This window comes from Oryzias latipes, chromosome 16, assembly GCF_053564925.1.
Source record: "Oryzias latipes strain Hd-rR chromosome 16, Olatipes_Hd-rR_3.1".
NCBI classification, from domain to species: domain Eukaryota; kingdom Metazoa; phylum Chordata; class Actinopteri; order Beloniformes; family Adrianichthyidae; genus Oryzias; species Oryzias latipes.
In genome coordinates, this window is record NC_136252.1 from 28,978,767 (window position 1) to 29,005,850 (window position 27,084).

The 27,084-nt window shown below is 38.2% G+C and overlaps 1 protein-coding gene and 1 long non-coding RNA gene across 2 annotated transcripts in view; one reads left to right on the top strand and one right to left on the bottom strand.

The window, feature by feature from the left end:
• Window positions 1–27,084, top strand: part of si:dkey-22o22.2 (neural-cadherin) — a 130,131-nt gene that overhangs the window by 74,412 nt on the left and 28,635 nt on the right. Inside the window, exons 5-16 of the mRNA XM_011485705.4 lie at window positions 1,827–1,938; window positions 2,804–3,053; window positions 3,524–3,666; window positions 6,146–6,318; window positions 6,408–6,576; window positions 9,045–9,215; window positions 11,348–11,520; window positions 12,103–12,270; window positions 19,120–19,369; window positions 21,758–21,885; window positions 21,969–22,155; window positions 22,467–22,610. Of these exons, the coding sequence (XP_011484007.1) occupies window positions 1,827–1,938; window positions 2,804–3,053; window positions 3,524–3,666; window positions 6,146–6,318; window positions 6,408–6,576; window positions 9,045–9,215; window positions 11,348–11,520; window positions 12,103–12,270; window positions 19,120–19,369; window positions 21,758–21,885; window positions 21,969–22,155; window positions 22,467–22,610 (2,068 nt within the window). The remainder of the gene's footprint in view (window positions 1–1,826; window positions 1,939–2,803; window positions 3,054–3,523; window positions 3,667–6,145; window positions 6,319–6,407; window positions 6,577–9,044; window positions 9,216–11,347; window positions 11,521–12,102; window positions 12,271–19,119; window positions 19,370–21,757; window positions 21,886–21,968; window positions 22,156–22,466; window positions 22,611–27,084) is intronic.
• LOC144984440 (uncharacterized) lies at window positions 20,791–24,094 on the bottom strand. The gene is made up of 3 exons (XR_013648113.1): window positions 23,979–24,094; window positions 23,109–23,293; window positions 20,791–22,243 (listed from the first exon to the last, which is right to left on the bottom strand). It is a non-coding gene; the product is annotated as an uncharacterized LOC144984440 (long non-coding RNA).

A 27,084-nucleotide genomic window follows, 5' to 3' on the forward strand; every position in this document is an offset into this window, starting at 1 on the left:
TGTTAAAGCACTTCTGCTTTGTTTTTTCTTTTATATGCTACTAATTAAAGTTTGATACTTTACAGATACTTTATCCAGAAGAAAGCAAAGTCAAACATTTTGTTTGAAAAATACTCAAACAAAATGTCTTAAATCAAGCACAAGTGCCAAACTGTGTATATTATGTAGTTAACATTTTTTATTTATTGCGTTACACTGGTTATCTTTTTATTTGTCTTTATGACAAGGACATCTTGATGATTAACCAGCTGCTTGCTCTGCAAATGCATGCTGCTTACTCGTGATTATTGTTTTCATTACATTCTGAATAAGAATATAAATTTCATCATTGCTGTGGAAAATGTCTAAATACGGTTGCACATTTCCTGTTTTAAATTCACGATGCCCAGCTTTGTCAAATGGATCATCACCTTGTGTGCAGAAAGTGACAATAATCACCAATTCTGTCAGTATTTACACTTTGTCCTTTTGAATATTCAGCACACGCATGAAAGATCCTCCATAATCTAAATTCTGTCAGCATGAGCCCCTGCAGTCCTGCTGTTCTCATCTAACAGGTGGTTAAGGAGTGCAGAGGAAATGTGTGCTCAGGTGGTCATGGCTGCAGCCTCAGCACTTCAATCCCACTTTCAGTGAGCGGAAAAAGCATTTTGTTCTCGAGCTCAGGATGGTGGATACATTTCACAGGGCTAAAACAACAACACAGACCACAGTTCTGAATTGTTCTCCATGTTTCTCCTGTTATTAGGGGTGTAACGATGAATCCATTTCTACTTGTTCCTCACTCTCCCCCTTTGCCCCTTCCACCCTGGTCAGAGCTGCATGTGACTAATTCATTTTAAAAAAAACTGATTTTTCAAAATGGCGACTTCCCTGTTGGCTTAATCTCCATAGCAACCGTTTTAGCTTTTGGTCTCCTGGGGGTGATGAACAGGTCTATGTGATTTTTTAGAAAAATCTGCCAAAGTAAATTTTGGGATTTCCTTGGCAACGAGGATTTTTTGCTACTGCATCCCATCCCTGATGTGTGTCGTACTGATTTGTTCAGCTTGAGTCAATGACTAATGTATGAAAATGTTCACAAAATTCCGGTAAAATAATACAAACAGGGAATCGCCACTTTTGCACTTTTAAGTTTAAATTTGTTGCTGGTGTTATAGGTGATTTATTTCTTTTAAATTCAAGATGCCGCCCCTTCCTAAGGTCCAAGGTCAAAGGTCAACGAAACTTTGGTTGTGGATGTAGACTTAACCTGGTGATCTGTGCGAAATTTTTTGAAATGTTTTTTCCCATATAGGGGGGAAAATATGAAAATCGCCAAATTTCCCACTTTGCCACTAAGTGGCCATCAAGCCGTAGGTTCTGTGGCCATCCCATAATAGTTGTACAACTTGCTTTGGATATCCCCAATAAATTTCTTTAAGGTTTTAGATTTTTTTTTATTTTTATATTTGAGTTTCAAAAGAGAGATGTTGTCTTTATTATTCATGTTTCTGACGATTTCTTCAGCTGTGACGTCATCAGTTTTTTTTGTTTCGGTTTTGTTCTCTTGGAGAAGTGCCCGGATGAATGCCAATTTTGGTAACATTTGTAATTATGCAAAGGGGTGAAAATTCAAAAAGGTAGTAAGAAAGACGAATATGAAGTCCAGGACTGTTCAGAGTCATAAAAAAAACAGCGCCCACATTTGACCCTGTGGGATCTCCAGGGTTCGGTTTGCCATTTATCCTGTCAATGGGAGAGTCAAACCCCCTAGAAATCCATTTTCAAATATCAGTCAGTCTTTAATGCTACATCTTCCCTGATGAAAACCATGTACTCTGCAGGTGTCTGTGCATATAACAGATGAGAATGACTGCACACCAGAGTTCCTGCACTCCATCTACACAAGAGACAACATACCCGAGAGCATCGCAGCTGGAACGTCCCTGCTGCAAGGTAACGCGCACTGATCTGTGGAGCATGCTCTGCCGAAGAGTTTGTCCTCTGCCAGTGAGCACAACACATCACACTACTGTGTGTGTGTATGTGTGTGTGTGTGAGCCATCTGTCATAGCTGCTGGTGACTGGTTGAGATCAAACAGTCCATCTTCAGCGGAGGCTTTGCTCTTATTAGGCAGACAGCCAGCCGTGCACACACCCTCACAAACACACACACACACACACACTTACATTTACCTCCCATCTTTGTAAGGATTCTGCTGATATACCGCACAGTTAAACCTCTTATCCTGACCTGAACCTGGACTTTAGGTCAGAACCAAGGAACAGCTCCCAAAGTGAGGCAACCTCATCAAACTCAAATATGTTCCAGAAACAGTCAAATTTTTAAATAAAACCCACACATGGACACTTCAAACCTCTGCATTTTCATCCTTGTCCTTTTTATATCATGCTCTCTTTTCTCCTCCTTCTCACCTTCTAATAACCTTTTTCTGTACCTTTTCCTTGATACCACTACATGTTTTTGGATTTGGATTTTACTCTCTCATGTTCATTTTTCCTTATTTTTAATATTGTTCTTATCTTTGTCTTTTTTTTTTAACCTTTCCTTTTTTCCCTTTCTAATCTTCAATACTTTCTTCTTTGTTTCTCATTTGTATTTATCCTGCTTTTATTTTTTTTCTTTCAACTCTCCATGTTGTCCTCCAGGTTTTCCTCTGATCTTTTCCTTCACTTTCATCCCTCTTTTTTTTAGCTAACTCCACAGCTTCCTCATTTCTTTTTTCTGTCACATTTCTTTGGTTTGTGTGTGACATCACTTTTTTGTCTTGGTAATATTCGTGTTTTTTCTCACCATTAGTTCTGGCTCGAGACTGCGACTCCGGCGTAAACTCAGAACTTTCCTACTTCATTCCAAGCGCCGATTTTGACATCACATCAGGGGGTGTGGTCAGCCCCGCCCACCGCCTGGACTACGAGCGACCCAACCACATCTATGAGTTTGTGGTGGTGGCTGTGGATGCAGGGACTCCTCCCCGCACTGGGACAGCATCCATCCGGATCCGAGTGGCCAACAGCAACGACGAGGCTCCCGTTTTCTCACAGAGCGTGTAAGAATGAGCTGCCTCTTTAGGGAAGTAGAAACTTGAATTTTATGAGTGTGGATGCCTCCCTCCACACTTGTCTTGTTATTTTGCACCTGCTGTCAGAGTCTGTCACCCACAGACTCTGTCTACTGATAGAGTTTGTTTTTGAGAATCTATTCTCGTGTCATTATCTTTTTCCATCTGTTTTCACTTAATCTTCACCTCTCCTCTCACTCCTCTCTGTTTTCTTCGCACACTATCTTTGCATGTAGTTCTTGCTAACTTTGCCATAAGTTTGTGAAATATGTGTTCTATATTTTCCTCTAGTTTCCAGGAATCTTCCACTTTGTGCAGTTGCCTTTATTTACTTTATTTTTCTGACTTTGCTACATATTTTTAGATTTGACTTTAAATTAAGTTATTCGTTATCACTTTTTCACTTCTCCTTTGCCGATAAGGTGAGAGTAATTCCTCCTTCTTGTTTCTTCTGTAAGGTATAAGACCTTCCTAAGTGAGGACGCTGGTCCTGATACGCTGGTCGCCATCGTCCACGCCAACGATCCAGACGGGGATGGCGTTTCTTATGCGATCACCGGTGGAAATGAAGACAGCAACTTCCACTTGGACAACCAGAAGGGTGAGGTTCAGGCAGAAAGTGCCAAGAAATCCTGCTAGAATTTTTGTGTCCTGTCGGGCCTCCTTCAGCTCTGCTTCCATATGGACATGGACAAATGTGAAGACGCTCTTTGTTAGCAGGCAGACATTGTTACACACACACAAACAGTCACTCACACAGCAGCACTCAGATGATTTACATCCACACACGTTTGCTCTGCAAAGGGGCTGTTTCCATAGTAACAAGTATTTGGGGATAAGTGTGGTAACATTAATGAGGCCAGTAAAGCCCCTAGATGACAAATGCATGAATAAAAAAACATGACTACACACACGTTTGTGCACACATGAACTCCAATGTTTCCAGCAGATGTGGTCAGCTCGTTTAACTGTATGTGTGGAGTTTAGGCTTTTGAAAAAGGAAAAAAAAAACACTGTGTTTTAGGACAGAACAAACAATGTAGGATTTGACTGAATTTATAAAAAGTTTTGCATCTTTTTTTTGTTTTTCTTTGTTTTCCTGTTCCAAGAGATGGTGTTTTAACAAACAAGTTTGCTCAAATATTCCCTCAAGGTGGACAGAGTGAAGCGTCCAAGTTTATTCAGTTTACGAGCTGCTGCAGGTTTATTAACTAATCCCAAATATGTAAATCAGGAAGCAGGATGTTGAAATTGCTTTGACTAGAAAAGAAAAGAAAACTAGAAAAACCCAGAACATCAAGAGGAAGATCTGTGTAAAGCTACATGTAAAAGCACAAAGATTTTCTGACAGATAATAAGACTGTGGAGAGAAAACTCTGAGATGAACATGTAATAAAGACATTAACTGTAAAATGTATTGGCTTAAATCAGGGGTCTGCAACCTGCTGCTACAGCCTGTTCTGCCCCTCCATTGTGGCCCTCTGGTTAAAGAAAAAAATGTTTTGGTTTGATAAAGTAAAAAATAAGAAAGCAGTGAAGTAGAAAAGGTAAAGTGAACAAACTAAAACTATATTCAACTCATTACTGAACCAATTGAAGGAAGTATTACAAAACCAAAGAATAAAACTGGAGGTCAGAAAGCACACCTGATTATAAGGCAGATTTTCTATTTTTTAACAAATAAAAAGATTTAAGTGCACGTTACAGTTTGGAAAATACGATAAGGGTCACTTAATTACACAGATTAATTTTCTGGTAGTTAGATTTTTAAAATTCTGGCTGAAATGCGCTACAATGGTAAAATACATTTTTTTTGTATTTCATATTTATAAATAGGCTATTTTTTTCTTTGTGTTTGTTTAATTTTTGCAAAAAAATGTTCATTTTTATTTAGGACTTTGTGGCTCCTACTGGGTTGTGATCTGTAACAAAAATTGACGAAGTGTTGAGGGGCCCTGGTCTAAAACAAATTCTTATCCTGCCACTGTGAGGGGCTTTTCGTGGTTTTTCCTTTTTTTAATATATACTTTTTGTATTATTGAAGGATGTAAACCTATTCCATTTAAAAAAAGAGGGACTTTAGGTTATGGCTAAGTTGATGTTCTCCTAAAATTAGGTTTCAGGAAAAGATTTTTCAAAAAAAGAGAGGATCTTAGTGACATTGTCACACTTGCATGTTTGTTTTTGTACTTGTTTTCAGATTGTGTCACTTTATCACCCATCATGTAACGCTCCACTGCTCTGATACACACAAATAAAACAGAAATAAATGTGAACATTTGCACATAAATGATACATTAAGACTTTGTCTCACACACACTTGTGCGCACTCAAGCAGCAGATGGCCTTTGGCTTGCTCCGCTGTTCTGCTTTGTCACTTCAAAGCGTCGTGAAGTATTTTCATGTAGATGTGATCGCACCCTCTGAGCCTCCGAGTCTATATTCATGTTTCTACCAAAGCTGCTTATTTGTGAGTTTGTTTGTTTGCTCTGTTGCTCTGTTATGTTAATGTGGAAGTGTTTGTTGGAGCAGAAAATGGCATTTGTTTTAGGCCCGCGTTGGGATAATGCAGGTGTTTTTGCTGCGTGAGGCTGACAGCCGGTGCTGTTGGCGACTCACAAAGCAGGAAACATCACAGCACGCCGTTTCATCTGCAAGTTTTCATCCACATGTCAGATGTTATTTATGCTCACCCGGGTGGTTGCCATTGCGGGTGATGAGTGGAGGTTGTCACATCATCTTTTTTTGCTCTGCTTTTAAACTGTGACAATACAACGGATCTACATTTCTGTTTTTAAACATGATGATTACTCAAGGGGAGTTAAGAAAATTGTAAAATGACATACAAAATAACCGTCTGTGTCTGTGATTTTTAAAGTTATTTAGAAAAAGTGGCATCTGGTAATTATGAAGTATAGAAATAATCCATATACGTTAGTTGATGTACAGTTTTTATTGTATTTCTCTGTAAGGCACTCCATGATAGTGACTCCAATAGTGCAGCTGTAAAAACTGCGAAGACTAAGCAAAACTATACATGAGCAAAAATGTAAAAAGTACTTCTATACTTTTGTGTACAGGCATCATTAAGCTGCGACGAAGTCCACCTCCGAGGTTGAGGGGGCCGCAGTACGTTCTCAACATCACCGCCACTGATGATAATGCGTCTGGTGGGCCGTTCCCACTCAGCAGCTCCGCACAGGTCATTGTTGGAATCAACGACATCAACAACAACAAGCCTGTGTTTGAGGAGGTGACAGAAATCACCCACTATTATTCTGAGCTAAATGAAAGCTCTCTTGCCCACGTTCGTTGTTGTGACTGCGGTATTTGTGCTCTCAGTGTCAAGACTACAGTTTGAATGCAGCTGTGCTGGAGAACCAGCCGCCGGGGACGTTTGTCCTGAGAGTTCAGGCCCGTGACGCTGACATGGGGCTTAACGGAGAGGTCAAATACGGCATCATGCACCGGGACGGTGTGTCGTCTGGGTTTGACATCAATCCTGACTCTGGTGAGCTCTCATTTAATGTAATGATGATTGGTGTCAAAACCAATCTGGGTATTACTATCAAAATGTATAAATGATTTAGCTAAGAATTTTTTTTTGTATTTAACTTTGAGTAACCAAAAATGTTCTGGGCAAGAGGAAGCAGCTGATAAAAGTTTTGAAATAAATACGCCAAGCTTTTTATTTGGTATGTCCACTTTACACATCGTAACAATTTGGTTAAGCTGCAAAAAGCATTCATTTAAAACATCAGCATCTATAAATAATCAGGTAAAGCCTTTCTTGGCAAAGGAGTTCCTTTAGTTGTTTCAAGAAAGGTTTAAGGGAAAAACCAAACAATCTCCTTTGACAACAAAATTGTTGGCAAGGACATACAGCTTTATGCCTTAGTCTAAACTGCCCTTACGGGTGGATACAGCCTGTCCAAGAGCGAAAACAGGCAAGCACAAAAGATAGAAAGACCGCACGATGAGCAGTAATCTTCATGCACGTTTTTTTTCTACAGGCATGCTCTATTGAATAGGTCGTGGCGAACACTTTAACAACAAGTAAGGGTAGGTAAGGATAAAATAGGCGTGACGCAGGCGAGTTGTACGGATTTTTCTTTTTTTCAACCCCCCAAACCCTGTGCACTCCGAAAGGCGCCTGTTAGTGCTGTTTATTGTGATAAGTGGGGGCTCCTTGCGTGCAGCGTGACTGATAGAAATAGGAAAATTAGGCAAACAGAGCGGTTTGTGTGGGCCTCTTACGGGCACTTGCATATCACGTATACACCCCATGCGTGCAGCATTTGCACGGTCAGTAAAGAGCCAGCCAGCATGCGCACCTCAATGACAACTACAGTGCATGTAACTTACAAAGATACACTTACCACACGCACGACAATGGTATGTTCCATCTTGAATGACGTCCCTTTAGGCGGCCAAACAAGTCTCAAGGGAATTACAAGACAAACCTTTGCTCCCTTTAAGAAGCAGCCACTCCTGTCTAGGACCCTCCACAGGCCAGAACCACCCAAAAACCTGCAACACCTGTACAAGTCAACATCTGTACAGGTGCATGTGACTGAGGCATCTAGAGTCTTTGGTCTAGATTCTAGACCCAAAAAAGGACAGAGCTTTCACAAATAAAACTAAATAAATCGAAACATATATTAAAATACAACAGTAGATATGTATTGTATTGCTCCTTAATATTACCATATTTTACCTACTGTAAAGAAATTTGGGGGAATAATTGTATGAGCTCACTAAATCCTCTCTTTTTACTTCAAAAACGAGCCATCGGAAATGTTCATAAAGCCGGATGTCTTGATCATACAAACAATTTATTTTATCAATCTAGACTTTTAAACCTGTATGACCTTGTGGATTTTTACACTATTCAACTTTTATACAGACTCAATGGGAAATCGTTACCATTTAATATCCAAAAACAGTTTTTTTAGAAAACGAAGTTGGCTGCAAACTGAGGGGATCTAGGAACTTCAAGATCAAACTGGTAAGAACCACAAAGAAAAGTTTCTGTGTGTCGGTGTGTGGCACTAAACTTTGGAACGGGTTCAGTAATGAGCTCAAACAATGTTCAAATATTCAAGAAAATGTATAAAGAAACTCTGAGTTCACAATCAGATCAGAGGAGTAAAGGGTCAACAGGTGTTCAAATAATTCCAAATACATGTGTAAACATGATTGTGGTGAAATAATCAAAGCTCTTTTACTTACAATCAATGAGTATTAAATTGTGTAATGTGCAATAATGATTACTGAAATGTTTAAATTACAATCAATAAGCTATTGATTTTCTTTACTTGATCTGCAATGTGTAGCAATAATTACTGGTTTATTGTGATAATGTGTTCTAATAATCGATGATTGCTACATAATGGTCACCCTTACTGTTTACTGAAATCATGAATGAATGTTTTCTGCAGATAAATCAATACTAGGTACTAGATTTTGTTACTTGAAAAGAATCTATCGGATCAGAACCGGATTAGAAAAACTTTAAAACTATAAAATGAATTAACTCAGTAGGGGTGGAATTATGTAAATTCGCTTCTTCCCACTCCTTTTCAAGCAATAAATCAAACTCTACTTGACTTTAGTTAATGATCACTGTATTTAATTAAGCAAATGTGATTAAGTGTCTTTTTTGTTTTGTTTTATTTTTTTGTGTTTTTAATCTCTTGCATTTCAACATTTCTGTAATGGGTTTAATAAATATGTGGACATTTTTTTATTGCTTCGACTATAATACTTGAAATAAATCAATAAATCAAATCAAATCAAACAAATCAAAACTAGCCTGAAAACAACAGAAATACGTTTTTTGCCAGGAATGTCTTTGCAGCGAATTCAGGTCACAGATTAGAATAATCAATGTTGCATTTTTTTTAATCCATGTTACAAGTCTAGCCCTAGTCTCACACAGAACAAGCAGGTCTAATACTAACACTGCTCTTTTTCTAGGTGTGATCACAACAGCGGTGAGTTTTGACAGAGAGCGCCAAAGGGAGTTCACTCTGTCTGTGACTGCCACCGATCAGGCCGAGGAGCCACTCATCGGGATCTGCCAGATCACAGTCCTGATTCTGGATCAGAACGATAACGACCCAAAGTTTGAAAACAGTCGCTATCAATGTAAGTACATCTAACAACAGACTCCGACGTCCCCGTTTGTGTGTCAGCATCAGCCTGAATGTTGGAACAGGTGGAGTGGAAACTGAGTCTTTGTTGTCACTGCCGTGTACAAATCTGCATCCTTGTAATCCTGGATAGCTTTTAAGATTGATAAAATATTCGCTGCAGAACCCCTGAGGGCCTGTGCTTGTTTACCATGTGCTCTAATATGTGTTTTGATGAACATAGCGTCAGAAGTTCTCCTTGTACGATTAGTGAAACTCACAGTTTCTCATTAAGTATTAAAAGGGCAGATTGAAATGTTTCTGGGACATGCATTCATTTACTGCTGCTTAGTACATGTATGTGTTGTTAGAAGGGGGTTCCCTTTGAGAAACCTCCTCTCGGTGAGCCTGCTTGTTATTCATCTTCTAGTCTTTATCCACATAAAACAGTGTACAAAGGTTTGGGGCTTTGGGGACAGCATGATAAGCAGCTTGTTGGTGTTTTCTCTTTACTTTCTATTAGCTTTAACATTATGCAGAATTTCCCTCTTCTGCAGAGGAGACTGTTTACTGTGTAGTAGAAGAATGCCTTCAGGCAGCAAAAAACAAATTGCTGTTGCCTGTGAACATGAAAGTAATTTAAATTTAGTGGGCACTTAAAATGCTGTGGAAAACTTTTGGTATTTCGCAGAGAACAAAACGGAAATGTCACCAGCCAGCTCCAGATTTGAGTTCTTAGCTGAGAAAGGGCCAGCAAACTCCTTGTAATATTTCTGAGGTTCTGAGACCTCATAGGTTCTAAACGCCATGTAAAAAGCCAAAAATAAAAACATTTTTTAAAAAAAATGTACCAGTCACAATCCAGCTGGGATGAACACATGAACAAAAGACATAAACAGCAAATATATTCTCCGTTGCATATCCCAATGGTTTTTATATTAGAATTGCACCTGTGTGCGTATTTAGGAGAGTGGCAGAGTGGCAGTAGTTTATTAGAAATTCACCACAGAGTGGTGGGCAACCCCTCTTCCCATCACCCATAACTAAGCTTTTCGTTTACATTCTCTCCTCTTAGTTTACAGCCCCTCACAACCCCAACTTAACATTAACGGAGCAATAAAAATGGTGAACAATATTGAAGCTATCAAGCTGAACAGTTCTGAGCCAGATGCCAGCTCAGCAGAGGAAAACGAAGTTGTACATGGATCTAGTCGTCTGCGAGTGGATGTAACGGAATGGAGCCAAGCAGAGCGATCGTAGCATACCTGTTGTACTCATTACGTAAAAAATTATCCTAACCCTCTTTTTCAAATGACATTTTTTCATCTGCTCCAGATTCACAACAATTTGATAAGAATAAAACTCGGATTTCTTAATTTTGTTAATATTGTCCTTCATCTTCAGGAAAATGCCTCAAGAACATGTTAAAAACACCAAAAACGCAATTTTCATTAGAGTGGGGCTTTAATCTTTAATATTCTTTGTTTTAACCCTGGATAACTCACTGGGTCAAATATGACTATTATTTTATTTTAGTTTAGTTTAGTTTATTTCTATTTTTTTTTCACTTTATTCTTTTACCTTTTTTTGGCTGCTCCTTTTTTCTGCTATCCAAAATTAACAAACAAACATTACAAAATGGTTCTTGGGTTCTCCAAGGCTAAAATAATTATAGACACAGCACTATCTGCAGTGACTGCTCAGTTGATTTAGCTCAGTTATAGCAGAAATACATTCATACCAACATGGTGCTTTAAATGCAGGATAATAGAGGAGAAGGCATCCTGCAGTCCGCTTGTTTCTGTGTTTTAAACATCAGCGACATTTGCCCCAGTCAGCAGGTTGTATTCATAAATTTAAAAAATGCATCTGTTGACTTTGCAAAGTGAGATCCAGAAATGACAAAATGAGATGACAACCTGCTGACACATCACAGCCCTGTGTTCCCATTATTATAATATCTGCTTACTATCACAAAGCATTATGGAGCTGCTGTCAAACTGAGCAATAAAGGCTTTTTTTTTTTTTTTTTTTTGCTGGAGTCAAATTAAAACTAACATACTAAACTGTTTTGTTGTAAAATTTTGTTCATGAGCATTTTCATGAACAAAATGTGTCTCTGATGGTCAATCTCATTGTTGCTCTTAGACTTCCTGAGAGAGGACACTCCAGTTGGAACCAGTTTCCTGCGAGCGGCAGCACATGACGACGACCAGGGGAGCAACGCTGCCATCACCTACTCGCTCACCAACCAGAAACCGGCTTACTTGCACATTAACCCCAGCACTGGCTGGATTTATGTCAACCACCCCATCTCACAGGTTAGAAACACAGGAAATAAACAAAAATAGAAATAAAAAGAAAAATAAAACAGCACCTGTATTTTATTAATGATTTTTTTCAGCTTAAATAAGCATGTTCCTGTGAGGTGCTCATCCATCTTCCATTGATTTTGTTTATCCTTTTGTCACCCATCTCTCCATTTTTTCAGTAAATGTATTAATTAGAATGACCAAAAGAATCCAAAATGCACAAACAATGCAACAACATAATACATTTAGCTCAAATGTAGGGTTAATTTTTTGTTTCATTTTTTAAGATTATTAATGTCAGAAGTGGATCTTAGTGCACAGAATAGCTCACAGTGTGCTCTTTGTATCAGCTTGCCGTGTGACAGTGTGTAAGGGGGTCCTCAGATCTCCCACATTTCTTCTTCGGATCTGTGGGACCCATATATTTTCCTTCATAGCTTTCCTGTATTGTAATTACTTTAACACAGTATTGCAGATTTTCTCGAATGTGGAAAAATCTCAGGGTAAACGTTGGAGAACCTTTCAGTGAAAATATTGATGAAGGTTCTCATTCAGCATGTCTGATAAAAGCGAATGTGCATCTCGCTGCAGACATCCAGGATCAGCCAGCAGATCGTGGCGTCAGATGGAGGCAACCGCAGCAGCTCTGTGGATCTGACGGTCATCATCACCAACGTCCACAACCAGCCCCCACACTGGGAGCAGTCCGAGTACTGGATCACAGTGCCGGAAAACACCATGCGAGACGCTAAGATACTGGTGAGCGATGAGGATGGTGATGAAGCTTTCAGATGAAGGGTAAAGTACAATTACATAAGTTAATCATTTGCCTGAAGCAAACTGGAAATCTTCAGAGAGCTGCTAAAGAGCTTTATGGGTTTAAAGGGAAATTGTCCATCCTTCAGGGTTTTTTTTATATCTCCACACAAACTCAAATTGAATATTTTTTGAAGATTTAGCAAGAACTCTTTACTTTTGGTTCTAAGGTTTTATTATTCATAACTAAATTTCTTTGAGAAACTTAAGAAATGCAGTTTAATCTGTTTTTAGAATTTGAGCAAAATGATTCTTATTGAAAATCTGCTATTTTTTGTCATTCAAAACTCAAGGGTCCCATATATATGTATTAGAAATATTAGCAAATGACAAATTAACGAAAATAAATCGGCAAAGAGAAAGTTCTTTTCATATTTTAAGACCTGACATTATTTTCAGCTGCTTTGCATATGCAAGCCAACACCTCACTTTAGCGCTCCTTTTTCTTCAGTTCAGTGATTTCCCCAGTTAGGGAAAATGTTGAGAACCCTACTCCAAGATTTTTTACTTTTAGTTGAAGTTGAGGCAGAGCCTGGTCCAGTGGTTAGGTAGTTTGCTCATTTTAGGGGGGCAAAGTTATCACACGTTTTCTTTTAAGACGCATAAATAAAACTTTCCTAATAGAAACTTTACCTCGATCTGTAAATAAAAAACATAAAAAATGTAGAATTCACAAAACATCACAGAGCTCAAATCTGATATTGATGAATTGTCTGCATGGGAAACAGTGTGCAGCATCACTTGTTGCTGAATATTCTAACCAAGGTCTGCTTTGGTACCATGAACATGAGAAATTGTGTTTCTTTCTAAAGAAACATTGTGCTGTAAATCTTTGAGGAGCACCTGCTTGTTTATCGTGGTCATCTGAACCCGACAAGTGAATCAAAGTGCTGCTGCTGCGCTACCATACAGCGGGGGCCACACAGAAGCAGCAGAGTGGAGAGGCGGTGTTGATAAACTCGTCACCTCAGTGGTTGGCTGCACTTGCCTCTCCGATGCTAAAGTCGTTTCAGTAGTTAAATTACTGTTTGTTTATTCTGTACTCACTTTTAGTCAAGTCAATAATAATATCAAGTACAAAACTGAAATGATACGTAGCGCCTGTTCTAGGGGGACATGAATGGTACATGGGCGGGCCGGAGGGGCTGGGCACCAGGACTGTGTTGAGTCGTTCACCCTGAGGAACTGTTGGCTTCACTTCATGATCTCCTCCCTAAATCTGCAAAAGTGATTGTGTGGCTCCTTTCCTCTGCGAGAAAAAAACAAAACAAAAGAAAGGTTTTCTCTAAAACTCAACCCTATGATCTTTAAATGGAGCTCTAAAACTGACATGGCTGGCAAAGAAGTAGAGGTGTAAAAAAGAAGGTGTTTAAATCCATTTGCCCTCCTGCAGCAGTGGAAGAGCTCTCTCTTCGTTTACCTCTTTCTCCACGGCTGTACAGAACACCCCGAGGAGGTTGAAAACTCTTTCTTCCTTTTCATCTCTCCCCACCACCACCACTCCTCCATTCCTCCCTCTTTCATTCTCTCTCCGTGTCAGCATGTTTAGCCCAAGACTTCCAAACATTTTCTGCCAAGCAAACAACAAACCTGCCCGAAGTCTGTCTCACCTGACTCACTGACTTCTTTAAGACCTCTGGTGATATTCTTTTCCTCTTTTGATCCCTCTATCCTTATTTTCTTTTTTTTTCCTGAGCCGTTGGTTGGTTTAGAAGGTGGAGGAGTTTTTCTCCCTCCAGCTGCTTGATTTCATGGAGGTTAGTCAGTTTTCAAATTGTTGCAGGGTGTGTGTGCTTCTTTTAGACCCAACATTTTCGCAGCAAAAAAGCTCAGAAAATCCCGGTGATGATGATGATGATGGTGGCGGTAATGGTGATTGGAGGCTGTTCCGCCCACAGCTCCATCTGTCAGAGATGATTGAGGAGAGGCAGAAAATTACACCTGCTGTCGGAGCGTCACAATGGACTCTCATCACCTCAGAAAAGCAGACGTTTAATTACTGTGTTTAACCTGACAGAGACCGCGCAGTAGGAGGGAGAGGATGTGGGAGGAGGGGGGACTCGAACGCAAAAGGACTTAACAGTTTGTTGATTTTTGCCTATATGGGAAATGTACCAAGCAAGAGAAGATTTAGGAAAGGTAAACGCAGTAAAGTAACCAGCACTCTGCTCAACTCTCAAGAAACTGTTTTTTATAAGTTCTTTTAAGTTTTAGAAACTTTTTAAACATGAAACCATCGCTTAAACCATCATATTTAATCCTTAGTAGTCTCTGCACTTACGTTTGTCAATCACTTTGTTTTTTTACAATGACGAAGGAATTACGATGGCCCATTTTTTAATTCAAAATTTCTTGAATAAATCCTTGGAACAGCATTTACAGTATAGAAGGTTTGCTTTGGTTCTTTTTAGAAATTTTTTCACTTCATTCTGACCTAGTTGTTGATTTGTTTTTGGTAGATATATTTTTATTAAATCTATACACATTTTATCTTTAAACAAAAACAGTTTGATATTTACTATTTTGGTTTTTGCAGTGAAAAAAATGAAAAAATAAACCACTTGGATTTGAGTTTTTGGTGTAGTTTCCAGTTTAATGTGGAATTATTGTGTAATATAAAGAAAATTATCCGTGAAAAATAAATAGGCTGGTGTTTTCCTAAGATGATGGATATCAAACATTTCCACAAAAACTGTTAGTAAAGTAAATTGGCCCTGGACTACTGAGGATTTAAAAAAAAATCTTTAGATAAAGTGTCAAAAACTTATAAGCATCCATTTTGTACCTACTTGCATTTTTTGTCTCAAAGCTTATTTTATAAGATTTAAAAATGTCTTAGAAAATAGAGCACCATGTTCATTTTGTAGACTAATCTGTCATCCATCTATATGACCATCTTCAGAACCCACTTTAGCCCAGGGGGCTACTGGAGCTAACCCAGCTTCTTTTGGGTGATGGCGTTTGCGGGGTACACCCTGAACAGGTCGTCAGTCTGCTGAAGGACCACAGACTCACATGAACATCTAGGGGCCAATATAGAGACACCAATTGACCTACATGGAGCATGTATTTGGACTGTTGGAGGAGAAAACCCACAGATGTATGAGGAGAACTTGCAGACTCCAAACAGAAAGGTCCAAGCTGGGGTTCAAACCAGGATCTCCTCGCTGTCAGCATCAAGCATTACACCAGCATGGAGCCCATTAATGTGTCAAAAACATTTCTTTGAGTTAAAGCATCCTGAAATGAAGAAATGGATTTACAATGTTGACTAAATGTGCCGCTCACAGGCTCTCACACAAGACTTTCATCTTGAATCCAGTTCTTCACATTTAGGCTAAATAGATTATTATGTATAATTTACCTAAACCTATTGAAGAAGCGCTGTGAGAGCTAGTGTGTTTCCTCCTCCTGCTTCTTCGTCTCCTCTGCTGTGTTAATTACGCTGAGGATGAACTGTTGTTTTAAATTTAGCTGCCTTAATAAGGTCTGTTAATCACATTGTTAACGAGGCAGTGGGAGGGAGACGCTGCAGAGGCAGGAGCTGATGTTTGTTACATTTCCATATCAATGAGCTGGAGTTTTCTCCTGCTCCTGCTGTAACTGTCTCCTCAGCAGCAGATTCCTCCTGTTGTCCTCCATTCTGTTGAAGTTTTACATGATTGCCAGACACTTTTCCTTTACTTGGGTGGCAACGTAGGACTTTGTCAGTTAGTGTTTTTTTTTATTGTTTTATTCTCAAACATACAGGCCGCTTTTTATTTTATATTTGACATAAGAATTGCAACTTTCAAGAGGTTTTCCAATGCTGTCAGTGGTATGTGTTGTTGGCTCTCAGTTTTTTCCAATTTCTTAAATGTTCTTTATAATTAGGGATATGTTGACTCTACAATAACTAATATGAACAGCACATGTATTAAAGGGTGTTTGCTAAATACCCACACTGATCCTTTTTTGATCTACTGTAAAAGCATTCCAAGTGGTCTTAATGATGACTATGCTGCTTTTAGCTAAAATTAAAAAGTCTGTCATTTTCTAGGACATAGTTTCTGCAGAGCGGCAGTAGTTCATTAAAACTACTGCCGCTCTGCAGTAGTTCCCGGCCCTCTTCCCCTCCCCATGGTTGAGAGCTTTCCGTTCACATACTCTCCTGCTACCTTAAAACCTTTCCCAATGTTACATTACTTGTGCAACAAAAATTGCAAGCAATATTGGAGCTATCCAGCCGTACAGTATTTGAGCCAGATGCCAGCTCAGACAAGGAAAACAAAGACATACATGGATCTATATGTGTACAAGTGGATGCATCAGAACCGAGCAGAGCAGGGAACTTGTGGTCCAACCGGCGTATTTTCTAAAGTATTTTTCCGTCTGCTCAGGATTCATAACAGTTTAAAAAAAGAAATACTCAGTAATACATTGCTAAGCTTGATTTTCGTTTTATACATCTCCCCTCCATTCTCATCTTTAAACAAATGCATTTGTTTATCTTCAGTTCTAAAGAGTTTAAGTGAAAAGACTTTTTATGTGTTCTTGAATTTATTTACAGTTTGCGTACAGATAGTGTAAACCCAATATGAACTGAATTGCCCCCCTCTTTCATGTAACCATAAAAGCCATTTCTGTTTAAAATAACTGGAACAACTGGGGTCCCAGTTTGAAGTGAGAAGACAGAACATGGCATCATGGCTCTGCCCCGCAGCAGGAACAGGCAGCAGAGCAGATGGAATCAGTGCTAATGAGAAATCATCTCATTATCTAACACTGCTATTATGTCTCCCATCTTCTCCCACATAGATAAATGCCTTTGGAGTTATGGAAGGAGAGGGACTAGGAGCTAGTACTGGGAGAGATGCATGAACTAATATCAATAGGAAAGTTGTTTTTGGTATTGATTTCTGGTCTTTTTATGGTGTTCTTGTGGCATTTTTCTCACGATGGAGGACAAATGAAAATTAAGCTCAACATTACATTTCTGAGTATTTCTTTATCTAAGTTGTTTAGAATCATTATAATCATTAGGCGACATTAAAATGCTGCTCAAAAAAAGCTTGTAGTTGTGCCGTATCTACAATCGGCAGACCATAAGCTCCCTGCTCTATTCTGAGGCATACTTGTAGACGACTAGATCCATGCGTGTCTTTGTTTTCCTTGTCCGAGGTGGGATTTGGCTCAAACTGTACGGCTGGACAGCTCTTAGCTGTTCCGCCTGCAACACAGAGGCAAGTTTTCTTTAAACTCCTGCCACTCTGCAGAAACTATGTCCTAGAAAATAATACAGTTTGTTTTGTTTTTTGGCTAAAAGCACCATAATCTTAACGCTCAGATCAAAAGATGATCGGAGGGGATAATTGAGGCATAGCCACATTAGAATGATATTTATTAATTCTATCAATTCTATCCCTCACTAAGGGGCTCTCCGTGTTCTTGGTCAAGGAGTTGGCTTGCACTGGTCATTGTCCAGCATGATCTGAGGTCACATTGACAAATGTCCAAGTGTCCGACTGGCATATGGCAGCAATAAAGGAACACTTTCACTTACAACCCATAATCCCATATTCATTCTGTGGGTGTGTGTCTGTGTGGCTGCAAGACTGTTCTTGGCTTTTGTCTTTAAAATACGGCCCTTACAACATTTCCAGGAACAGATTGTATTTGTCATGGATGAGTGATGCCAATTCAATACAGTAGAGAGAGAAGATCTGAACAATAAACACACACATGTGCGTGTGCAGACACTCTATAACATTAGTATTTAAGCTTTTGTTATTCTGAACCAGCAGAAGCAGCTGTTGTGTTGGTTCATGTCCAGTTCGAGAAAGATTACACAACCTGATCACACATTTCTGATTGACTGAAATAATAAATCTCACAAAGAAATGAATCAACAAAGCAGAAAGAGACACCATTTTAGGCGTTCTGGTGGAGTACTTGAAGTTTCTCCTCATGTGGTTCACTTCCATAGAAGGACAAAACTTTTTCTTTCCCTGATAAAAGACTACATTCTTCAAAAGATGGCTGTTTACTTTGTAGAGTGTTTTTTTTTCGAGTCAAACTTCTATTTCATCCTGCTCTTGCTTCCTGAAATTGTGGCAAAAAAGAGATGATTTATCCGTCTCCTTACAACAGCTGCGTGAAATGTTTTTTTTTTGGAAGGAACATGGGATTGTGTCCAATAGTGGGTAAAGAATAATGAATCTGAAAGAGTACCTGACCAGTACCAGAACTGGAAGATATTGGTCTTCACTCTGCTAAATAGTCGCTTTGTATTTTTTTTTCTTTTTATTATGACAATATTGCTTTATTTATATAGGTTTACTACAATGCAGTTTGGTCACATACATTTGATCTTACATCCATATTTGATTGATATGCCTGACGATTATTTTGAGGACCAATCTTGTTTTAATGGATCACCCTGGAATTTTTACAGTCTGCAAGACCCTTCGCGCTACTGCCCAACTATGTAGCCACAAGGGGGCTGAGTCTGAGTCTCCCTGTGCCGGTCCCCAGGCTGGATAAAATTCAGGGTTGTGTAAGGAAGGGCATCCGGCATAAAAATCTGTGCCAAACTGCCTGTGGAGATTAGTGAAAGCGGATTCGCTGTGGCAACCCTTGATGGGATGTGCCGAAAAGTGAACAACAACAACCTGGAATTTAATAATCTGGAGACATGGTGAATGTTAAGACTCAGATGTTTTTAATACGTAAAAATAGTCAATACAACAAACCTAGAAACCCGTTTTTGAATAGTTTTACATGCATTTTAAAACAACTGGTTTCTCTCATCAGACCATCAAGGCAACGTCTCCCCTCGGTGACCCACGTGTGACCTACAACCTGGAGGAAGGCCAGGTTCCGGAAACCAACATGCCGGTGCGCTTCTACATCAAACCTAACCGAGCGGATGGGTCGGCATCTATCCTGGTTGCTGAGAACCTGGACTACGAGACAACCAGCTTCTTTATTCTAAGAGTACGGGTGCAAAACGTTGCTGCAGTACCACTGGCTTCCTTCACCACAGTCTACATCAATGTGACGGGTAAGACAGAGGAATTGCTAAGTGTTTTGTATTCAATGTCCTGTTAAAAGGTTTGTCAAAACTTTTGGTTCTGAACAAGTATAAGCCTGTACACCACTAAATCAAAGACTTGACAGAATATTCTTTTCTTTTTTTTGGGGGGGGGGGGGGGGGGGGGGGGATAAGATGTTTTTATCGCCCTTTGATGGAATCAAGAAAAATTGGAATTTCATTTTTCTATGATATATAGGTTTTATCAATTATACACTGGGGATTTGATAAGTGTGTGTCAACAAGTTGAAGATGCAAAAATATTGACATTAGTGTTCAGGAAAAACTCATCTTATTTACCAACTGTCTCAAATTTTATCCACAGATGTTTATCAAGGTCCAGCTGTATTATAAAGAATTAATTATCAACTATTGTCTTTCAATGCAGCAAGTAGGTATTTAGAAAAAAAATAATAGATAAGTTATTCTCACCATAAAGTTTTAAAAATTAGCTAAATCTTTCCCACCAAAAGTATTTTTAAAATTTTACAGAAGCAACCATTTTTAAAATAAGCAGATAAAGCTCTATTACTGCCCCTAGTGGAATAATGATTCACTAAAGGGTGGAAAATGGGGGGGGGGGGGGGTCTTCCAGAATTGGAGGGCATTTGAGCTTCAAAATTCATGAAAAGTAAACCCTCACTTTTTTGGTTTTCTGCTACATATTCATCAATAACATGTAAACTGTCAAAGGCTTGAACACCTCAGCTAAAAGATCAATTGTGCATTTTTTATTATATTGTATATTTGATTATTACAAAACTTGGTGCAACCCAGTTACCACCTTTCGCATGCAACAGGATTGCAAATCTGCACAAATATTAGTTTTCGCTCAGAAGTAGACACTAGCAGTTTAGCTAGCTGTAACTGATGGCCAAGAGGACAAACGTACTTATTTAAATAACATTTTAACAATAGTCTTTTTATGATTAAAAGTCTTGCAGGGCTGAATGGGGTATAGTGAAACATTCAATCTAGGCTGAAAATGTTGTAGAATATGAGTAATAGAAGCGAGCTTTACCTATTCTTTTAGAAAACTGATGATGTCAAGCCCAGCAGATCATGTGATTCTCTGCTAGATTCTCCTTTTATCGTACGTAAAAGGTTATGGTAACAGGGATGGGTGCATGTTGTGGGACACACGTCCCATGGATAATAACAATAATTATTGGAAATATTTTGCTTATTAAGACAATTGTTCCCACATTTCCAAAAGTTAATAAAACAGTAAATACCAAAATAATACTTTAATTCTATTTTTAATCATTTTAAATAGCTTTTTAGGGGATACTCCAGACTCATTTAGTATCTTTAAAACTCTTTTCAAGCATTCTTTTCTCTTAGTTTTTGTAGAGTTGGTCTCAAGACAAGTAGATTTACTTAGAAACTGCTTTTTATTTTGTATGTTGTATTTAAAATTTGATGGTTGGACATAAAATGCAAGAGTGCAAGAGTTTATACAGTGGGTGTTTAAGGAAAGTTTTGATCATGCTAACGAGATCTCAGCAATGCATGTATGAAATATGATGCGAAGGTTATGTAAGTTGAAAGTTAGTATTTAAATACTCTGAGGTGTCAGATGACACATGAATTAAAACTCATCGTTTATAATCAAGCTTGAAGAGATAGTTATATGATATGTATATTATGTCGCTCCAACCCCCATGATAACCACAAGTGTTCATAAATGATCCCAAATGAAAGAAGAAATCAGTTATTTTATCCTAAGGATTTAAAAAAACACAATTACCATTACGATGGAAAATAAACGAGCCCCTCTAATGAACTGACCATTTAAAAATGTGTTTTTTGTAAAAGAAACAATTTAACCGGAGTATCAAAGATAAAGAAGCCATCAACAGAAACAATCATAACGAGCAAAAACTATAAAAGAGACAAAGTAATGAGGTGTAGCTCATTACTGTCCATCTCTGAAAGTAAAAAAACAACAAAGAAATGGATGAAAACATTTGGGGTAATGGTTTATACTCTGAGTTACCTCGTCTTTTACACAGTCATTTCCCAAACAGCATCTGCAGGAAGGTGAAGTGAGGAACAGAGCGGACACTTCCTGATTTAGACTGGCTTTGAACAAACCCACACTGTAATTGGCTTAGCAGAGCTTGAAAGTGAGCTGACAAGCTACTTTGTGGGCTCTTCAGGGTGTTTGGAGGATAATTCCACACTAATAACTCATTTTATTAGAAAGTGTAGATACAGTCCAACTTCATTTTCTAACCAATTGCACACCAAAGACTTTTTTTTTATTGTTAACTACTCTCTCGTTTGAACGTGCACTTTTGATCCTTTATTGATCACTTTCCTCACCGTTTTACTTTTCGTCTTTTCTGTCTTCAGATGTCAACGACAATGTTCCTTTCTTCCTGTCATCCACCTATGAGGCCACAGTTCCTGAAGGAGCTCAGGTTGGCACTTCCGTGGCTCAGGTTTCAGCCACAGACCTGGACTCCGGTCTGCATGGGATGGTATGGAGTAGCCACTTTAAAGCTTGGTGCAAATCCATTCCATCTTTTCCTCTTTTTCCAATTTCTATGTCTACTCTCCGCAGATTCACTATACCATCCTGAAAGACGAGAGCGGAGATTCCCAGTTCTTCAGCATCGACTCAGCCAGTGGAGTCATTGTCACTCGTGCCTCTTTTGACCGCGAGCAGAAGGCTTCGTACCTCATCGAGGTTCAGTCGCAAGATAGTTCCGAGTCAGCACGACCAGGGCAGCAGGGCCAGCCAAACACAGGTACAGTTTTAGGGATCCACTGGGCCTTTTGGCAGTAAACAATATGACTGCTGCAGGATTAACAGGTGAAATCTGAAAATCTCTCCATCTGTAAAAACATCATGAACAGAGTTCTGGAGTACTTTGTTTTACTCTAAAACTTACTCTCATTTTAAAATTTGGTGATACAAGTGGAACAACTGAAGCGCTAATTTAAAAGATTTTGTGATTAAAAAGTTGAACGTTTGAATCAAACAGTTTTTGATAATGGTGCAGAGTTGTGATGTCATCAGAGTAAAGTTTAAGCTGGTCTTTGCCCCGCCTCCACACAGACACAGCATACGTTAGGATCTTCATCACGGACGTAAACGACAACGCCCCGGCGTTTGCCCAGCCCGTGTATGAGGTGAGCGTGGAGGAAGACAAGGAGGTCGGATTCATCCTAATCACCGTCACGGCAAATGATGAAGATGAAGGTCAGTTATGCAAACTCTTTTTTATTTTCTGTTATTTTCTTTAATTGGATTTGATGCTTTTCTTAAAAAACTGATTACGCTTTTTTAAGTCTGACCTTGAGATGAGGCTAGTCTCAGAAAATTGACTTTTTTTTTTCTTTGTGTGTTTTATTCTGTTTTCTTCTCAAATTATTATTTGCTGTAATGTTTCATCTTACATCTACAAGTGACTCTCCAACCTTATTCTATTATAAGTTTTTCATTTGTCTTCCTCTATATTGTTTATTTTTGTTTTTAATCTTTTTAAGCGAGATGACTCCCTTGTTGCTCTTATCAGATTGCTGTAAATAAGATAATAGATGTATTCATTGCAACTTGATGTTATATTACTTTTTGCTCTTATTAGATTGTAATTGAGACCTAAAGGTTTCAGAAAATGGACTTTCTTTGTCTTATTGGTTCTTTTATTTTTGCACAATTCTTTTGTTTTCTGGAGTTTCTCCTGTCCTCAGTTCTTACCTCATTTCCTCACGGTCTCTCCTTCCTGCTCCTCTTTGCTCCTCTCCTCCCTCTTCTTCGCTCGCTGTCACGGCTCGTTAGCGAGTGCTGCTGCTCCCTTGAGGTCGGCAGTTTTGATGTTTGTCTCTTTGTTTGTGTCCCTCGTTCGTCTTCCTCCTCCGCTCAAAACCAATAAGCAGCAGGAGCTAAAAAAAATAAAAATCAAAAATATCAGAGGAAAAGAAACAAACAAGCGTCTCTTTCTCCGTTTCTGTTCCGTTCATAATGGCAGCTGTTTTTTGTTGTTGGCTCCAAGTCTCTCAGGTTTTATTTTTTTCAGAGTTAGACACAATGTGTGGTGATAAATAGCAGCAGTGGCTGCAAACACACAAATCAGTCCAAGTTTACAATAACAGCATATAATCTCAAGAAAGACAATGTAATGTCAATGATACTAAAAAAATAATAGAAGTAACAACATTTCTTATTCATCTATTGACAATATTTAGAAACTAAAGTTTAGTTTTTGTTTAGTTAAAGTACTTTATTGAAATTGTTTAACTTTTGAGGGCTAAAGCAGCTGTGTGAAAGGATTATTTTCTATTCACATCAAAACTCTTTTTTAAGCAGTGTGTTCTTTAAATCTATTTTTTTTCCTTCCAAAAGAAACATTTTTGATTATTTGGGAGTTTATTTTTTACCAAGTGATAAAGGAGTGAATGACAAATAATTAAAATAGCAAACAAAGGAATGAAAATATAAAATGGAAACTTAATACTATATAAAAAATGTATTTTACTATAAAGAGCAAAAACAAGAAGAAACATTTAAGTGTCTGAATTGTAAAAAAAAAAAAAAAAAAAAAAAAAATGTATGCTGAGAACGCCCTACCTTGTTTTTTATCTTTTATTTTGCCTTTTTTCTACTGATAGTTGTCAGTGTAGGAGCCAATATGCAGGAGACCAAGCTTGGTGACAGAAACTAAAACATTTAATAAATACCTGAAAACGACAAACTGAAAGCCAGAGACTTAAATACACTGAGGCTAATTAACATATATGAAGACAGCTGTTGATGATTTGCAATCTAAACCTGGTGTGACGGACAGAAGCAAAACAGTAAAGAGAACATGACCAAAAACTAGTGATGGAGAAACCAAAGACTTCTGAACCACTGAACCAAAAGGAGTCAATTTGTATTGAAATGGTTCAGGATTGTGAAGCATTTGACACACTGAAACTAATGACATCTATAGACCAGACTAGAAAACTGCATTAGAATGAAAAAAAAGAGGCCATGCTGTTATGAGACACATTATGTGTGTGAAATCATGTGCAGCAATATATTATTCTCACAATCTGTTTCATAAATAATCACAAGGTAGTTGTCACATAGTGACATTTTTTCATCAGAAAAATGATTTGCTAAATTGTGTTTTATATGTTGACGACACTTCTTTATATTTATCAGGAGATAATCTGGAAAAGCTTCTTTCAGACATAACAAAAGAATTAACCACAATCAAACAATGGTTTGATTCAAACAAACTGTCTTTAAATAAAAATAAAACCAAGTACATTACATTTGGCTATAGAAGACTGGAAAATATTTCTGAGTTAAAAATTGAGGATGTTGTTCTTGAAAGAGTAAATGAAATAAAATTTCTTGGAGTCATTTTGAATCATACATTGTCATGGAAACCACACATAACGCATGTTCTCTCTAACTTGTCTTAATTATTAGCCATTCTACATAAAGTCAAGTATTTTTTTAACACAGCTACATTGTATATTCTATATTGTTCCCTCATAATTCCTAATTTGACCTATTGTTTAGAAATCTGGGGGCATAGTTACAAGTCAAACACAAAACCTATTTTTATTCTGCAAAAAAAAGCAATTAGAATTGTAAACCACTCTTCATACAATCAATCCACAAAACAAATATTTTCAAAATTAAGGGCACTTAAATTTTTGGATTTAGTTGATCTTAGTACTGGAATTTTTATGTTTAATGTTAAAAAACAATGTGTACTTGCCAAAATACTGACTTTGTTTGAAATAAAAGTTGATAATTATGATTTTCGGGGTAAAGATATGTTTAAAAAGAAAGTGGTCAGACCTAATGCATTAAGGAATAGTATTTTTGTACAGGGGGTCAACATGTGGAATTTATTATCCGACGATGCAACTCCATCAGTTTCAGAAAATGTATAAATTTAAAAAATATCAAAAATACCTTCTAGAGACTCTGGGGGTTGTGAGGTAATTTTGAGAAGTGTTTGTGTTTGTTTTGTTTTTTGTTTTTCTCCTCTTCCTTTTTCTTTTCTTATTCAAGGTTCTAACAATTTGTAGGTAGATGTGATGTTTGTATTCAGGGTTGGGGAGATAAGCCTTGGCTTCACCCAACACCTTTTTCAGTTAATTTTGTTCAATTTTATGTTTTTTTTTCAATGTTTATGTTGACATTGTTCAGTGTCAATGCTTATGTTGATGTTTTTTTTAAGTTTGTTTGTTTAACATAACCAAAGAAAATATCTCTAAAAAAAATATTTTATGTATAAAATATTGTAAGGCAAAACCTGTTTGCTTGGAAGATTAGCATGTATAAATATAAAATAAAATAGATCTTTAAAATACCAAAATTCATAAAAGAAATAGAACAGTTTACTGCTAAATTAATATGTGGTCCTATCTCCCGATCTGTTACGCTTTTTCAGTAACTTGTTTCATTAATACAACTGAAGAAGAAATGCTGTAATTGGAAAGGCAAGTTTAAATAAATGTTGTGGCTTGATAAGACATCTGGAACAAGGAAAGCAGATAAGGAGACTTGGTGGTGCACAAAAAGGTTCAGAAGTGAGTTAAGGAAAAAGTGGGACTGAGAGAAAAGAACAGACAGAAGTACAGAGAAATGCAGCACAAGGTGAAGAGTATCTGTGATGAAATGAGAGGAACTCAAGAGGAACAGTAACTTTACAGGGAGCAGAAGTGATGCAGGTGGAGGACTTTAAGTTCTAGGGTCAATAGTTTAAGATGTGTGGGAAAGAGGTGAAGAGGTGTGTGCAAACAGGTGGGAAGTGGTGGAAGAAGGTTTCAGGTGTGATATGAAATGAAAAACAATGAAACTAAAGGTGTACAAGATGGTGCTGAAAGGAGCCATGTTGTTGGTTTAGAGACTCTGAGAAAGAGACAGGAGGCAGAGCTGGATACGTTGACGTTCTCTTTGGGAGTGTTCGGGATGGATAGGATGAATCCATCAGAGAAATAGATGTTTCGGAGATCAGGGAAGCAGATTGAGATGGTTTGGACACATTGAGAGGGGCGATGGTCATGTTAAGGCTAAGGTTGGAGCTACAAGGAAGGAACCCTGGGGGAAGAGCATGGAGGAGGTTCATGGATGTGGTTAAGAAGGACAAGAGGGTGGTTGGTGTGACTAAGAAGGATGAAGAGGAGAGGGTTAGATGGAGGCAGGTGGTTTGCTGTGGCAACCTCAGAAAGGTAGAGCAGCCAAAAGACAAAGAAGAAAATGACAAAAAAAAAAAATTATTTGAAACATTAAGAATAATCCAGTCTTTTCACATGAAATACTAGTTTCATTAAACTTAAGTCTGAGCTTTCTTTATCCTTTTGTTTCTCCTAAGTGCATTTGTTGCTGGAAATGTCTCAGTTTAGTAACCATTCCCCTGAGACTAATCCCTGTGAGGTTCAGAAAGACGCTGAACATGGGATTAAATGATGCTAAGATGGGAGAGACCTGCTGATTCCCTCTCTGATGCTTTTTGTGTGTTTGTGTGTGTGTTGCCTGGGACACTGTTGTAATTAGTAAACAACCTTCAACTCTGCAGCCCTTGGGATTTCAGAGACTGGAATGAGGAGAGACATCCATCTTAGCTCACCCCCCCCACCCCCCCGAACCTTCCAAACTGCAGAAAGGTGGGGGGTATGAGTGGGATTAACTAAAACTGAGGATCTGATCTCTGCTGAGTCAGCTCTCA